Below are 16,732 nucleotides of genomic sequence, written 5' to 3'. Positions count from 1 at the left end.
TGCTTTGGAAACGCTAGTGGCAACATTGGAGTATGACGGCGTTCATACACAAATGGAACAAAAACCATTTGCAAGTTTGTCAGTACCTATTAAAGCCATGTGAGCCTGAAGGTGACCGCTTCCTAGATCATGTCACTACCAGTGATGCGACTGTGTGACAAATAAAAGTTGGAGTCAGAATGGCAGTCTGTGGGAAGGAGAAGCATGAACTCCCCACCAAAGAAAATGTTTCAGACACAGCGATCATCAGGCAAAGCAATGCACACCAACTTCTGCGACAGGAAAGTGGATCCTGTTGGATTTCCTTTAATCTGAACAAACTATCAAATCTGACTGCGGCATCACAAAACTAAGCTGAAAGTTCAAGTCAGGTCAGAGAAGATAACAATTTTTCTCTTGGAACACTATAATGCCAAGCCCCATCCCAGTTTGAAGACCACAGCATTATACCAATCTTCAAACAGTGGGGCACCTCCACTGGTGCAGATTTTTATGAGTGAGGCACACAGGCTCTTGTTCATCATTGATGAAAATGCATAGCTAATGGTGGTGACTATGTTGAAAAACAGTGCTTTGTAGCTGAGAATCTGCTCTATCAAATAGTGTTATTATGCTTTTTGTGTATGATGTAGTATCCACGTAAATAAACAGGAAGCATTACTTTTGGAGCAACATACATATTTAGTACCATTACAAAAGAATGTCAATTGCTTACAAGGCCTTTGTTCAGTGGAAAAGTTCTTCCCATTCCTGTGAGCCATTCAACATCTTGAAAGACAAATCTGACTGAACAACACTGAAAGGAGATCTGAAGATTAAATATATGGGTCTCTGGAGAAAAGACTTAAAAAAAATAATCAAAACAAAATTGTTTGGTCCATGTTGCAATCAGAATATTACAAGAACCCAACCAGAATATTACAAGAACCCATCTCTTTCTTAAGAATTACTTAAAAAAAAAATAAACCAATACAAGCAAAACCTGTTATTGAACCTGAAAGGAATGGGAATTACAACAGCCTCTAAGCCTAAATCCATATCAAACTATAATAATGTAGCTGAACCAACAACAATGAATAGAATCTTCCTATCATCTGAGGAGCAAAAAGAAGGCAAGCCACGTGCTACAAATTTATCTCAAAGAATTTATTAGAGGATGGTGTACAGAATTTCCCCTACCATGGTAAAATTTTCTGAACAAGACCACTTATTAATCTACACATCCCTGTAATGTGAATGCATGGATATAATCACAAGAGGAATTGTCATATATTACTTTTACTCATTCTACCATTTTTCTTCATACAGTTTTCCCATTTGAAGTTAACGTTAGTTCTTCCCCTACCTTAACTTGACTTCTTTCCTCATCTGAATGCTAGAAACTTGCCTTGTTTTTGCCATGGTGCTCAGGGATATGACTTAGCAGAGGGTTATTAGAGTTAGGGTACTATGGTTAGGCTGCAGTTGGACTTAATGATCTCTGAGGTCTTTTCCAATCTGGGTAATTCTATGATTCTCTGATTCAACTTCATGACAAAACATTGCTTTGTCTTGCAGGGCTGGAAATTAAGATGAAGAAGGAAAAAGAGAGGTCCCCGTTAGGGAGTCATCTGACAAGAAGACAGAAGATGTACCTGTTGGCTCCTGCAGCTGTCATCTTCATGACAAAAGCAGGAAGCTGACTCTACTTAATATATGTCCTGCTAGTACTAGAGAAGCAGACTCACATACAGGCAGACTTTTTCCCCAGCTACTGAAAGGCATTCAACACTGTGCTACCAAAATTGTTTATATGACCCGTATCTAATTGAAGAGTGCAAAGAAAAAAAGGACTAAGGAGTACTAGATTACTTAGGAAGAACTTTCTACAGTCTCTGCCAAAGATTAACACAACATGTGAGATGGTTCAGTAGTTGTAGTATTAGGTGACACAGTTATGTTTATGTCCAGCAGTCAACCTCAGAACTTTCAGAGTTCCAAGCTTACTTTGTAAAGAAGCATCAGCCATTTCATCATGAATTTGTTATTATGTAACATCTTACGAGCCTGCAGGCACTTTTGAAGATAGGAGGCTGCACAACAACTCAGCTGACATTCATACCAAACTGGATTTAGTTCAGTCACTTCAAAGATTTGGTTATATGTTGTCAGTTCAAATTCTGAGAAGGAAGTAAATAAGGAAACAATAAGTGGATAAAGGAAATGAGAATTTATTGAAGGGGAAATTTGTTTTGCAGACTTAGAAAATAAATATACACATGAAATTGTTTAGTTTGCTTGAAATATTACTTGAATGATCGCTACAGTTCTCAGTCAGACGTCAAAGGAAGCTCAATTCCAGTTCGGTCCTCAGGAAAATACCTTGAAAATTACACAACTCCAGAGAGCACCACATGAGAAATACAAACAGCAGCACAGATGTGAATAGGAAAGGATGCTGACACAAACTCAGAGTAGAACTGTTTTCCATTCACCCCTAGTGGATAAAGAGTAAGTTAACAGAAATGCAATATTCAAGTGATAGCTTCCATTCTCCATAGCCATGAAGGTAAATGACTTCATGGCAATCAACTTACAAGTGACAAACAGTGTACAGCACAGGGACATTTATATAGATAACTGTAAAAATAAGAGCATTAGGATTTATTTACTTTCAGTATAATTACCCATATAGATATGGGAGCTACACTGACTTTGGCACACACTTTACTGACAGATACATAAATTCCAGAAAAAAGCAACATACATTGCCTGTACTTTAGGACTATGTAAAAATAAGACAGCTATTAATTTAAGGAGAAATTCTTCGTTCATTTAATTCTTTTGCGTGAATCAATACTTCACAACAAAAGTAAAAGCATAAGAAAGGGAGTAGCTTCATTTATTAGAAGAATACACAAGTAAGTAATCTGATCCTCTTCAAGTTCAGAATCCTAACCAAATTCGTACAACCTACAGACAACATGATGATGGCCTTTATTCCATTATTTGCTTATGTAGCTACTAGAATTATAACAGCTACTTTCAGTACCTTTCAGTACAGTACCTTTCCCTCTTCTAAGCCAAAGTCACATGTGCTTATTTATTGCTACACTATCTAGAGAGAAAGAAAGGTCTCATGCAAAGTTTTGGAGACAAATACTACAGAAGCAAGTGGTAATTCTTAGTGGGAAAAATCCTAAAAAACACAGTATGAATGTAAGACTCAATATTATTTGTATGTGTTTAATTGTGTTCTGCAATAATTTGACAGCATTCAAGACAGTAGACAAGATTTAACTCAGAGACAAAAACTGAGGAAGTTGTAGACATTATAAACCAAGGCAACTTCAGCAGCTTCATGCACCTAGGCCAAAAACACCATAATAATATATTTGTATAACAAACCCCAGACCACATGAAAACTCTATAGCAAGCAGATGACTAAGCTTCTAAATTGCACATAAATGTGGACATGCTCAATTTAGCTACTCAAGCAAAGCACAGAACTGATTAGTCCTGCAAGCTCTAGCAATTTAGAAAGGTAAAGGATCCCTCAGATTAAAAGACAACAAAATTAAAATCTGATGCAAGAGCTATATATTAAACCAGATTATAAGCCATCAAGTATAAGCTGATCAACAAATCAACATGGCTAAATTCCTGAATTCTGACATACAGACAGACGCAATGTGCAGATAACAGGGAGAGAACAACGCATTAATCACAGGAAAGACACAAAGGCATAACTTCCATACCGAAACAGAGAGTATACGCTGACCCATAAGACAGGAGTTTCTGTGCGTCACTCGTTCCTTTCAGAGCTGAAGAATACAGTAACCATCACTGAGGTAGCTCTTCTCTCATGAGTTCTGGGCTATCCTGGGGATTCCTTCTCTAGCACAAATGTAAATGTGGTTTATTCTTTGGAAATATAAAGTGTTTGTTTCACTGCCCCCAGACAGAATATTCCTGAACCAGTAGTACACAAATATTTCTCTCTCTTTTTAGCTCTTCTTGAGAACCAACTTAGCAAAAAACTTCAACCTACACCAGACAATTAGAAGGCTACCATAGAACATAATGACAAGGTAAAATGCAGCGGAAACCTAACACTACTTGCTATAATTGTAAAGCTGCCATTAAAGACAAAAATGTATAATGAAAATTTTAGGCTACTCATATGGCCATTTCCGTGATTATTGGTTAATCTGTGAACTACCCTGAAGACAGAAATCACAGCTACAAATGTTAATAAAAATTGTATCTTCAAAGCACTAAAAAGAAAGTAATACTAGAAGAAGCATGTTTCATGTTTACTATGAAAAAATGAATAATAAAAGCTCTAGTGATGTCTGTTTCTTGTAATATCAGAAGATGTTTCATAGAATCATAGAATCACCAAGGTTGGAAAAGATCTAAAAGATCATCCAGTCCAACCATTCACCTATTACCATTAGCTCCCACTAGACCATGTCCCTCAACAAAACATCCAGTGATTCCTTGAACACCCCCGGGGTTGGTGACTCCACCACCTCCCTGGGCAGTCCATTCCAGTGCCTGACCACCCTTTCTGAGAAGAACTATTTCGTAATGTCCAGCCTGAATCTCCCCTGCCACAGCTTGAAACTATTCCATCTAGTCCTATCACTGAGGACACAAGAGAAGAGGCCAACCCCCAGCTCACTACAACCTCCCTTCAATAATTTATAGAGAGCTATAAGGTCTCCCCTGAGCCTCCTCTTCTCCAGGCTGAACATTCCTTGCTCCTTCAGCCTCTCCTCATATGGCCTGTGCTCCAGACCCCTCACCAGCTTTGTTGCCCTCCTCTGAACACATTCCAGGGCCTTGATGTCTTTCTTGCAGTGAGGGGCCCAGAACTGGACACAGTACTAAAGATGCAGCCTCACCAGTGCTGAGTACAGGGGGACAATCATCTCTGTGCTCCTGCTGACAACACTTTTTCTGATGCAAGCCAGGATGCCGTTGGCCTTCTTGGCCACCTGGGCACACTGTTGGCACATGTTCAGCCCAGCATCAATCAATACCCCCAGGTCCATTTCCTCTACACAGTCTTCCAGCCACTCTGCCCCAAGCCTGTAGCATCACCAGGGGTTGTTGTAGCCAAAGTTTACTAGTTTATTTAATAGAACTTCTGAACAAGAGATGTTTTCCCCCTACAGATTTTTATCATCTTTTCTTAGTGTTACATTTGCAGTTTTCCTTGGGTTTCATATTAATGCAAATTTATCTAAAATGTAGCTGAGCTCCTGCAGCCAAAACATTCCATAACATTTGTACAAATATAACTCCCTACAAGCTTAGTGGCAAAATAATGTAAGTGATGCTCTTAGATCTCTCATTAATTAATGCAGAAAGTTTCCAACTGAAACCAGTCTGTAGATTATTTTAGCTCAAAAGAGTGTAGAAGGAAGATGACATTTTCATATGCTGACTACAAAACTGCTGTGAAAATAATGCAGGGAAGCCTTTTGATGACCACACGCTGGGCACGTAAACATTTTTTCCAAGATAAAAAGTACCTGTCTCTATTTACCTCAAAATAACAAGAAGTGATTACAAGTTGAACAAACCAGTTAAAGACTAAACATCAACCCATTGTTACATCACAGGTGCAGAATATCATGGTCTGTGAAGAGAAGGAGGCCCTGTGATTTCACCTAAGAGGAAGGGAATAAGGTCTTTCCCTTTTCTGATACATTTAGAAAATTCAAGTTAGTTCAATGACTAGAAATCTGGATTCAAAAGAAGCTACACAAGCTTTAAACAGCTGCTGCAATGAAGATGACAGTGAACGGGATTAAAAAAAAAAATTGTGAGACGCTCATGGCAGACAGAGACAGTGAAGAAGTGCATAAAACTATATAATGCCTTTTTACGGGACCCTCTGTGTTGTTTTCACCATGTTTGTCACCAAATGCTCCAATAACACACTATTTTCAAAACAAACTAAAAAGCTGTAACACAGCTATAGAGCATATTCATCAGTAGAACATCTCTGAGGTTAAAGATTCAAACTGAACATTGTGAAATATCTACCATTGTTCACCATGCAGCCATTGATCTAAATCTTAAATCTGTAAGCTGCACCAAAAATTATCAGGACTAAGAACGCAGTGATTATGTGCAATTTCATTCTTTTTGAAGCTTAACACATCAAGATCAAGAAAGTCGCTCTTTCAGCCTGGCTTCTTACAAAAAGCAAGGGAAGCCAACATCTCTTTTAAAGTATATTCCCACAAATGAAACCTAGTAACAAGGTGAACTCAGCCTCCCTAAAACCCAGGCAATAATAAATCACTACGTTGCTCTTCACATGCTTCTCAGGTGGTGAGCTATCCATGCATTTGTGAATCATTTTAACCTGAAATCTAAACGTTTTGTTCCAGCCCTTAACTCTTAAACTGAGTTTAAGAGATGAAGGACACAAATATTTGTGTTATCACACAGCTACACCTACCCTTGCTGGCTCACTATCCTACCAGGTTGGGTGGGGTGTTTTTCAGTTGGCTTGAGAGTTTTGTTTGTTTATCCATGCCAGGTTGCCAGTTTTAGAAAGTACATCGTTTCATGCACAGAAGTAAAGCTTCCAGTAACAGACATCTGAAAACTATTGTTCAAGCAGCTGGGGTTAAAAAGAAGGCTGATACAGCTACAGAACATTAAAGATGGTGGAATAGTCTAGTAAAAGGTCTCCCAGCACTATAAAACGAATTTAGAAACATTTAAGGATGTTATAAAATTTCGTTCTGGGACAAAACTTAGCTTTTAAAAGGCCTCTATACATTTAAGCTTGGTTTCCTTAGTAACCTCATTTAGCTTTCTTAGGGAAAAACTGCTTGAGAGTTTGAAGTTTCCCCAAACTCTGTGATCCAGAAGGAAATAAAACAGGAAGTCAAGCCATTGAATCTGCAGTTTTTGCCAATGAGTTTAAACGCTTCAAGTTGTCAGTTAATCAACATAACATACAACTAATTGCACGTCTCCTAGAGTAATCAGTGGAACCCAGCACAGAAGTGCAGAAGCTGTTTAACATTCTATTCTGGACATCTTCTGGACATCTAGCATTGGGTATTCTCAGAAGTAAGCCATGTGCAGTGCATTAGGCAGCATCAAGAGATGCTGTCCTCTGCCCCAAGTCAGTGTCAAAACCGTATCAGAGGTCTGCAGTTAGCTTTCAGCTTTCCCCTTAAAAACTTGCTAAGTAAAAAGAGTCAACTAAAATAAACTAAGTTATAAAACAGAAGATGTACTTTACACATACTCATAAAATTCTCCTGTACTACGAGTGGAAGGATCTCACATTATTACACTATCATAAACCCTGGAGAAGATTAAAAACTAAATAACAAGCTTCCCTCCCCATAAAACCAACTTAGGCAATTTAAGGCAGAAATTAGAGAGCGTTTTAATGTGACTTCTTATCCATTTGCATTATTTTATGTCTCTAGTCGGTTTTTCCACAGTGATGAAGTCACCACGCTGGGAAAACTAAGCAAGGAGAAACTGCTACCAGCCACCAGGTGAAAATACCCAGGTTTCCTATTGCATTTGAAATTGGTGATTGCAGCAACAATGATTATTTCCTTGGAACGTTCCATATAGAGTTATAAGGAAGTTAAAGGCAAGTCAGTACAAAACCAAATCAGAAAGACCCTCATCTACTAGAATGGTCTGGAAAACACCATGCAGCTGCAAACACGTTTATTATTTTACTTTTTTGTTTGCTTGTTTGTTTCGGTTTTTTAAAGCAAGAGCAGCGGCAGGATACCTGCAACTTCTGAAAAGCTCCTCCCCTTCCCTCCTGAAAACATTAATTCGTGTTTCATTACTTAAGCTGCTGTTACTATGTACTCCACACTGATAGGCAGGTGTTGAGAAATTCATGCCAGATGTTTCTATAAGTACTTGAGGAGCCCTTAACGTTTACTACTTACAGTCTCTCAGCATTCCTGGGAATATCCCTCGGTACAGTTTTGAGTCCTAGTCCGTGACAATCCACGTTGGAAGCAATGCACGTACATTTATGCGGGCATCCTCCAACAGGCATCCAACTCATGGAGCTCCAAAAGCCCAAGATCATTCCAAGGCACAGAAACGCACTTCTTCCACTAGACATGATTCCTTGATCACTCCAGCGGGTATAAAAGTGTGCGTGAGCAGCCAGCCCTTCAAGATGAAATGCCTCTACGAAGAAAGAAAAAAATAAAAAAAAATAAAAATAAAAAATAAGAGGCTCTTAGAACAGCCCAAGGGAACCCACCACTGCCATCATCGCCGGAGCACCAGCAAACCTTCAAAGGCGTCTGAAAGGGTTACGTTAGGTAGAAGAAGGTGGGGGATTGCCTTTCAGGCTCAGGTTTCCTTCTGTTATCTACGAGCGGTACCAGAAGGCAGATAGTTTAACAGAGCTCGAGCCAGATGCGTCTTCAGATGAAAGAAAAACGGGGAGCGAAGATAAATACACACAAAACATCCATCAGAAGCGGCGGCAATCTCCCAAACAGCCTCCTCCGCTCCGCATCGCCCCACCTGGGCCGGGCAGGTGACCCGCGGAGGCGCCGGGCGGCAACTCAAAGCTCCGCGAGCTGCTCAGGCTCTGCCCGCCGCCCGGCTGCTACCGCCGTGTGCCGGCACCCGAGCGCTGACGGCCGGCGGAGCCGGGACCGGGACCGGGAGGCGGCGAGGGGCGGACGAGTGGCGGCGGCGCTCCCACCCGCGGCGCTGCCGCGCCCGCCCGCCGCTCTCCATTCACTGGGCATGGCAGCCGGGCGAGCGCCCGCGGCACGGTGCCACCCCTCCCCCCTCCCAAAATATCAGCCAACGCGCCCATTGGCTGCGCGGCGCCTGACGTCAACCAAACGCCGAACTTTTGGAGCGGAGGGAGGGCGAAAGTTTGGGGCCGCTGCGGCCGCGGGGCGCTGAGGGTGTTCGGGGGGACCCCCGGCTCCATCTCCGCTCTCAGCCCCGGGACGCGGCTCCCAGCTCCCCACTCCCGTTCGGGCTTCGGAGAGTAACGCGCGGGATGCGGCACGAACAACCTGGCTCCTGCCGAAGCGGTCTCAAGTTTCCCTCCGGGGGGAACCGGCCGCCTTTTGTTCGGGCTGTGCGCACTCCCCGAGTACCCTCTGGCGGTGGGAAGCGGCCCGGCCCCGCTCACCCCGAGCTGCCCCCTCTCGGGAGTGCCCGTGCGCCGCGGGCTACGAATTAACCGAGAGGGCGGACGGCGGGGCAACGTGCTGTAAATCGGAGGAAGCGGAATGCATCCACGTGACGGTTGTGTGCTGCTCTGATGGAGGTTCCAGCTCCGAACACTTTAGCTGAAGTTTATTAAAAAAACGTGCCTAACACGGGACGCTTCGGAAATCTTTAAATATTTAGAGATGAATTGGAAAAGGGAGAAGCCTGAGGGAGACACGAGTATCTTTGTAAGTGTAAGTCAAGTCAAAAGAATTAATTAAGATGAAGAACAAAGCTGGTATACGCATGACACGAAAAACTGTTTCAGAACACTCAGTCCCGTATTTGGTACACCTGAAGATCACACAGACACACTGATGCACAATACGAGCTGATGCACACAGGAAGCGTGTTCTGTGTCTTCGTCACAAAGTCTTGGTCCATGAGCACAGGCTCGAGATTCTGATCCTCCATGTAGGAAAAGTTTTCCTTCCACTTGTCCAACAAGGAGCCCGATGAGCACTGCCCTGAAACTGCCAGACACCACCAACAGAGACTGGGCAATGCTACGTTACATTGGGATTGTGTTCCCCAGTTTATGCTCAAAATGTGCTTTTCTACAAACATAAAATTAAGTGAAAGAGCTTCCAGGAAAAACACAAAACCTCCAAACACTGAGATATTCACCATGAGACATGGATTCCAACATGCACACCGAAACTATTTGTTGGTTTCTGGCTACATTTGCCCCACTGGGAATTGTGACATTTATAACTATGGGAGGTGTTCCTGCTCACCTCGATGGCCACCCTTAACTGTGAAATGCCACCTCTGCAGCCAGCAGAGCAGCTACTTGTCTGCTGCCATTACCAGCAAAGAAACATGGAACACTATAGAGCATATCCCAGCAAAGACCAACTTATCAACCACACGTGTGAGATCACAGATTGACTTTCACTTCTCTTTTTCTGGTCTTTGGCAAAGCAAAACAAGAAATAAAGTGTTTTTTCTCATTTTTTAGCAAATTATTTGGTTATTGTTGGTTCCCCTCTTCCCTCCTCCCCCCCTTACACAACCCATTTTGATCAAGGCTTGCACCTAAACTGCTTCCATGACTAGACTCAAAACTCATTTAAGCAGTCCTTATATAGCAGTGCCCAACAGGAGAAGGCTCAGTGACAAGTCACGCAAAGATTGAAAATGTACAGAGAGAGTCAGAGTCAGCTGTCACCCCTTTAAGTGGCTGCTTTATGCTACTTCAGAAAAGATTAGAAAATGGTGTTCTCCCACCTCTCTCAAATCTGCAAGTGGAAAGGGTTTGGGAAGGTGTACGTAACTTCATTTGGATTCCTAAATAAACCTTTGCTTTCCTGGAGTAGAGTCAATGAAGATGACTCTAACCTCCTGTATTAACAGAGCAATTGAAGAGCAAAACCTAGCAAACCCCACTGCAGCCTCACCATACCCGGGGCAGCAACGATAACTGTAGGAGCTTGAACCACACCCGTCCCCTTTACCCTCTTGAGAGGGCAAAAGCACAGCCAGCTCCAGGCATGTCACTGACACTCATCGCTATCTATTCTGAGGCAAGCGCCCTCCATCAAGCATTAGTTCAAGAGATCAGCTCTTGAATACAGAACAGCTGGTTCGGCCAGATGACAGAAATTACACTGCTTAGCAAGACAAAGTACTCTGAAAGCTCTGGTGTCTCCTCCACACAGACTGAAGGTATACATCCTTAGTTCGTTCAAGCAGTGAAAATACTTTTGTTGGAACCTAACTTGCCTTGGCAGCCAAGCAACATCATTCCAAAGAAAGATTTCCTGCTCTGTTTAACTAGCAAACCTCTTCCTAGCTGCGGGCTTATGGAAAGTCATACATCCCTCACCTCAGGATGGACGCATGGGAGTTGCTGGATACTAATTATTAATACAACCATAGACAACAGAAGTGTGACTGTCCTGTGCAATACTTATTTTTGAAGTTACTCTAATATTCAGCTCTGCAGGACTTCAAATTCTAAGAATCGCTGAAAAACTCCCTGAAATATCTTCTCAGTGTCACCCACAGCGATCAGCATATTCCATGCTTCACTGTTTCTCTCCCGCAACAAAATAACCCTGAATAGAAAGGTGCAGCAGACAACACGGCAGAAAGAAAGCTGAACTGAAAGCCAAGCCTAATCTTCAAATATATTTCATTGTTATAAATTCTGAGGCGTGTTTACATTCCAGTTAGAACAGCACTCAGAGGAGACAGTCACATATTATCAAGTCACACCACAGAGAAGCAGAGTGTTGGCTCTGCTGTTTTCCTCTACTACGGCTTCCTGATCTTGGCAACTGCTACAAGCTGGTAAACCAGTCACTTCATCTCTTAGTGTATGTGTGGTTGGCACATGGTATGGCATGTGTTACACAGGAAGGCACAAAATAATACAGATAACAGAACATCTACTGCATATGGATCTATAAAATGTCTCCTATTTGACCCTATTTTGTATTTATACTAAGTTAAAAATATTTAAGTTATTTTTATGAAGCTACCTACAGATGGACAGTTTTCATACATACTTTTTCCCAAGCATTTGAAATGATCAGCATTTTCATACCTGCAAAACACCTCACAAACACAGGTTATCCAAGGTGTGCTGCCTACCCTGCAGGAATCTCAATCTTGCCTGCTGCTTCTGCAATGTGAAATATAGTCCTTTCTCTTAGAAAATGAGTAGTTTGACATATCTAGAACATCTCTACACCAGTTAGGAAATGGACTATCCAACACATGAAAATAAATAGATTACAAAAAGAAAAGAGAACTAAGCAAGAAAAAAGTTATTTTCTTCTAAGATGGAAGAAGATTTACTGAACAGCTGTTCAGATTACATTCATTACATTCACATTCAAGTGGTGCCGTCACCTCAGCTGCTTCCCTTCAACTTGCCATCCATAACTGAGACTCCATGACTACCCCTCCCCTCCTTGCAAAATTACCTTTAATGCCATTTACAGGCAGGAGAAAGAGCACTGAGTTCTGGGAACAGTGGAAAGGCATAGTGAATAAAACCAGAAGATTGTGGCAGCTACTTGGAGAGAGGGAAGTAAGAGAAAAATCGCTTCTCTAGGCAATTTTGACGTTTCAATACTCTTCACAATATACACAAGCACTAGAAGTGTTTTAGAGTTAATTTCAAGACATGCTACGTAGTGTCACCATATTTCTTGTCAGGCATGTCTTGGATAGATATGCAAGTGCACACACTGTATAGTAAGTGTGACATGTCTGAGAAACCTGGCATTCACTGCATTTGCTTTGTGCTTGTGGCTTTCACATATGTAGTAAAACTGATGCCTCCAAAATGCTGTTTATTCCACGCACAATAATGCATCTGGCAGCCTGGCGGAACTGTGGCAGGGCCCGTTCTGCTGGCTGAAGTCCTGAAATATGAAAGTTTATGGGGGAAAAAAAAAAGAAAAAATGTCTGGTTTAAGAAATCCAAGCATATATTACTCTGGTTCAGTCAACAAAAGTCCATCACAAAACCTCATACTGCAGGACTGCTTGTGCAACAGACAAGTCTCTACCATCACCAGAAGTAAACTAGAAGAGAGGAAATTAGTAATTCCTATCACTTCAAAAGAACGGAGGCCTGAATCTTGTCATTTAACTGACAAAGCTCCCTGAACAGCTTGAAGAGGAGCTCTTTAGTACATCGACCACTGAGAAGAATACTTTGCCAAGGGATCAAGCTGATGTGTGCATTTTAAAGATGCTAAGTTCAAATTCCACCTAATTTAAAGTCACTGATGCAATCAGTTGGGAAGCAATGACATATACCAAGTTATATAAAGTATCTCAGTACATTGCCTAAAAAGGACATAAAGCTAACACTTGACAACCCTGTCAATGGTAAGGAATTTGAACTTGATTTTTACTAGAAACTAGAAATAGAACATAGGTTTAACATGACTGATGGCAATACTGTGGCTTTTTTTTCTCTCTGGGAAAATAACATCAAAGTACTCAGTTTTGCTCTCCATACCCAGCGCACAAACTGCGAGACACCTAGATTAAAGGCAAACATAGGACTTCAGTGCTGCTACCCTAAACAAACAGAGCCTAAATAGTGTCACGATGCCCTCTTGTGGCTGTTGAGCTCCCGCAGGGTCCTGAGCAGACACTGCAGCCTCGTGGGTGTCTCCTGCACAAATCTTAAGCTGAAGGCTTCATTGACTACAGCACGTAGCTCATTTCAAGAGGTAAAATACTTTTAGAACCTGTGATTTTTAAAAATACATATGCATAAGATGTCACTTAAAAGCAGCGTTTTCTTTGTTGAGAGCAGGCTAGGATAAGCAAAGTGTACTTCTACCAGTGTTTTAAATATCATGTTTGAAGAACATGCTTGAAAAAGTACTGCCTGCTTCTAATACAGTCATCCTGAGGTCTAACACACAGTGTACTGCTTGGTATGAAGCAGCAAATCAGTTAAGAATTCTAGCACCTGCAGTTAGCCTTATATTCCCCTAAAACAGAATAAAAACCTCAAGATTACCAATCTGCGCACCTTTACTCACAAATTCATTCCTACTCTACTACATGGGAATGAGAAAAATCAGTCCATGCAAGAAAGCTTATGTTGCTGTTTCACCTGGAATACTATCATTCACTGCACAGTGGAGCAGCAAAGAATTAAAAAATAAATAAATAAATAATTCTACCACTAACACTGGGGATCCCACTGATAGTAATGATGCTAAAGACAACAAACAGGAGGGAGACCATCTTTTTACACAGCCAACAGGGAATGGCTTTAAACTCAAAGAAGGGAGATTTGGGTTAGATGTTATGTGGAAATTTATCTAGAGAGTGGTGAGGCACTGAACAGGCTGCACAAAATTTATGAATGCCACATCACTAGAAGTGTTCGTTAATACATTGGATGAGGCCCTGGGCAGCCTCATCTAATGGGTGGCCACCCTACCCTACCCAACTAGATAATCTTCTAGGTCCCTTACAACGTTAGCCATTTTATGATTCTGTGATATTTTGAGACAAAACTATTCTATAGGAATAGACTATCACCTTCATAGCCTAAAAACAATTTAAACTCTCCAGGTTTTGACTAGTTCCTAGTGTGGAACCCAAAATCAGAAGGATGAGACAATATTCACCTATTACCTGAAATGAGGTGTTTTCAGAAGGAAAGTATTTCTTGTGTGAATAAACTAATCTGAAGGACTTTGCAGCAGAGAGAAAGCATTCAAAGCTGTTATTAATAACCTTTAGATTTGATATTTTGTTTGAACTTTGTTAACACTTGCATGTAGAATAAGCAATGTTGTTTCCACAATGCAAACTACTTCATTATCTCAAGTGTAGTTCACGTAGCTCAGTGAATCAAAACAGAACTTGTTTTGAAACATAAGTAATTTCTTAGATGTTTTTTCTTCAAAGATGCAGTAAAAGAAATCAAATACCATTCAGCATGTGCTGGCATCACAAGTCACGTCTTCACCTACATGGCTCTGATTTACTCACCTCTGATGACACAAGTTTTCACTAACATCTCCAAAGCTTAAAAACATTAAATGTAAAGCTTAGGCAGCAAAATCCCCATCATGTCAACACGCTGACATAAAATTCTTTTGACTACAGCGATTAAATAACTAGTGCTTAAAGTAGGAACAAGGAAACCTGAGTTTTGTTTCCGTGTTACTTATGGTCTCTGACCTCAGCAACTCAGCCTTCCAGTCTCCACTTATTAGTTCATAAAGATCTATAATACACAAAGTTATACAGCAATCTCAGCTTCACAAAGAATGTTTCAAGTATTATTTCCAGTCTAAAATGAAACCTGCATTACATATCAAACACTAGAAGTATTTTGAAGTGTTTTGTAAATAGGAAGTATGTTTCATAATATAACTTTCTAGCATCTTTGACATTAGAGCTGTAGAATGGACTAGGTTGGAAGGGACCTTAAAGATCATCATTCCAACCCCTCTGCCATGGGAGGGACTGACTTTTTTTTTTTTTTTTTACTTTTTTTTTTTCCCTCTCTTGGATGCCTTTAGTGAGTATAGTATTTAAAAGGAAAGAAAATCATTTTTAATCTCCTCTAGTTTGCATACTGGAGATATACTTGTATGGTCAATCCAGATCAGTATTTATAACGGCACTCTTCCATATCTATAATACACAGGGAGTATAAAAAGGGATGAGTAAGGGAAAACTCACAGCAGAAGACATCTCAGGCCCACTGAATCCTCTCTATTCACTGAAAAAATTGTCTTTGCTAAAAAATTGCAAAAAGCCGCCCACACTGACAGGACGCAGCAGCATTGCTACACAAAAGCCAGTTTTGCATATTTGAACATCAGTTTCCTCTAAGATATTCAAAATAGTATAGGTGGTAATTTGTCATCTGACCTCCAGAGCAGGCTTTCAAATGTCTTAATATCTGACTTACTTTCACATTTTGCCAGCTGCAAACTAGATTGAGAAGTTATTGAGAACAATAACTCACAACAGAAGAAAGGACCACAAGGAATTTTTAACATCAATAGCAATTGCTGCTCTGAAACAGTCTGTGCAGCTTCTTAAACAGCTTCCTGACAATCACCTTGAGATGCTAACTTTGAAGAAGTGAGAAACAGTGAGTTCAATTTGATTAAAGAAAAGCTATAACTTTGGTATCTGAAGGTAACTTCTGTACCACTGAAAAACAAAATCCCAAGTAATTAATGAATTACAACGAACTCATTTTCTATAATGACTGTGTGATCCATTTCTCAACAGGAATAAAAATGTGAAACTCACTACAGAATTTTCAATAACCTTAAGGTCAGCCAACAGTTTCAGAAATTAATCAGTGTCGTGTCAATAATATCTTAAGTTGCATCTGAGAAAAGGAAAATACTGTAGTTTTTCCTCTTAATTATTTAAATATTTTTGTCTAGAAATTCTAAAATAGTTGCTTCATAATTGACTTCTTCAGTACATGCAACTCACTGTTAAATCTCATTTATCCAAAGTTAACATTGTAACAGAGGACAAGAAAAGTTACTGAAGTTGAAGCTGTAGCAACTGTAAGACCATTAAACAGGTTTGACAGACATTATAGCACAGATATTTTCTATGCTAGTGGAAATACTTCATTTTTGCTTGTTTTCATGACAGAGTGCTGTTTTCTTTTATGTACATCATTTTATATTAAGTATTGAGATAAACATGTATAATCTTGAAACTCTGTGCATACAATGTTCTTTCTTTTCATGCAATATAACTAGCAGAAAAGTTTAAGAATAAATGGAAAATGGCCAAGAGGTATAAGGATAAGAATACCTCACTTGCATTAAAAATAGTTACTAGTAGAGAGGAGAATGGAGGGTTAAAGAACAATCACTTTTTTAGTTTTCACAAATATGTACAACATAACCTCCAAAACATTCCCATAAGGAAATAATCAAACTGCAATTCACTGCCTGAATAGCTGATTTTTACAAGGAAGAACACAACCACAGAAAAAGCACAATCTTTTCTGCTGAGA

At 40.5% G+C, this 16,732-nt stretch overlaps 1 protein-coding gene across 4 annotated transcripts in view; it reads right to left on the bottom strand.

Annotated features, from left to right (window-relative positions):
• Window positions 1–8,729, bottom strand: part of SLIT3 (slit guidance ligand 3) — a 424,983-nt gene extending 416,254 nt beyond the window's left edge. The window contains exons 1-2 of one of the 4 annotated variants that reach the window (XM_015875943.2): window positions 8,264–8,729; window positions 7,938–8,187 (exon numbers count right to left, since the gene is read on the bottom strand). In XM_015875943.2, coding sequence (XP_015731429.1) covers window positions 7,938–8,119 — 182 coding nt within the window. In that variant the 5' untranslated portion in view covers window positions 8,120–8,187; window positions 8,264–8,729. The remainder of the gene's footprint in view (window positions 1–7,937; window positions 8,188–8,263) is intronic. The other 3 variants (XM_015875942.2, XM_015875944.2, XM_015875946.2) reach the window with 3 other exon arrangements.
• Window positions 8,730–16,732: the final 8,003 nt, after the last annotated feature.

This window comes from Coturnix japonica, chromosome 13, assembly GCF_001577835.2.
Source record: "Coturnix japonica isolate 7356 chromosome 13, Coturnix japonica 2.1, whole genome shotgun sequence".
NCBI lineage: Eukaryota > Metazoa > Chordata > Aves > Galliformes > Phasianidae > Coturnix > Coturnix japonica.
This window is presented reverse-complemented; position numbering and strand designations above follow the sequence as displayed.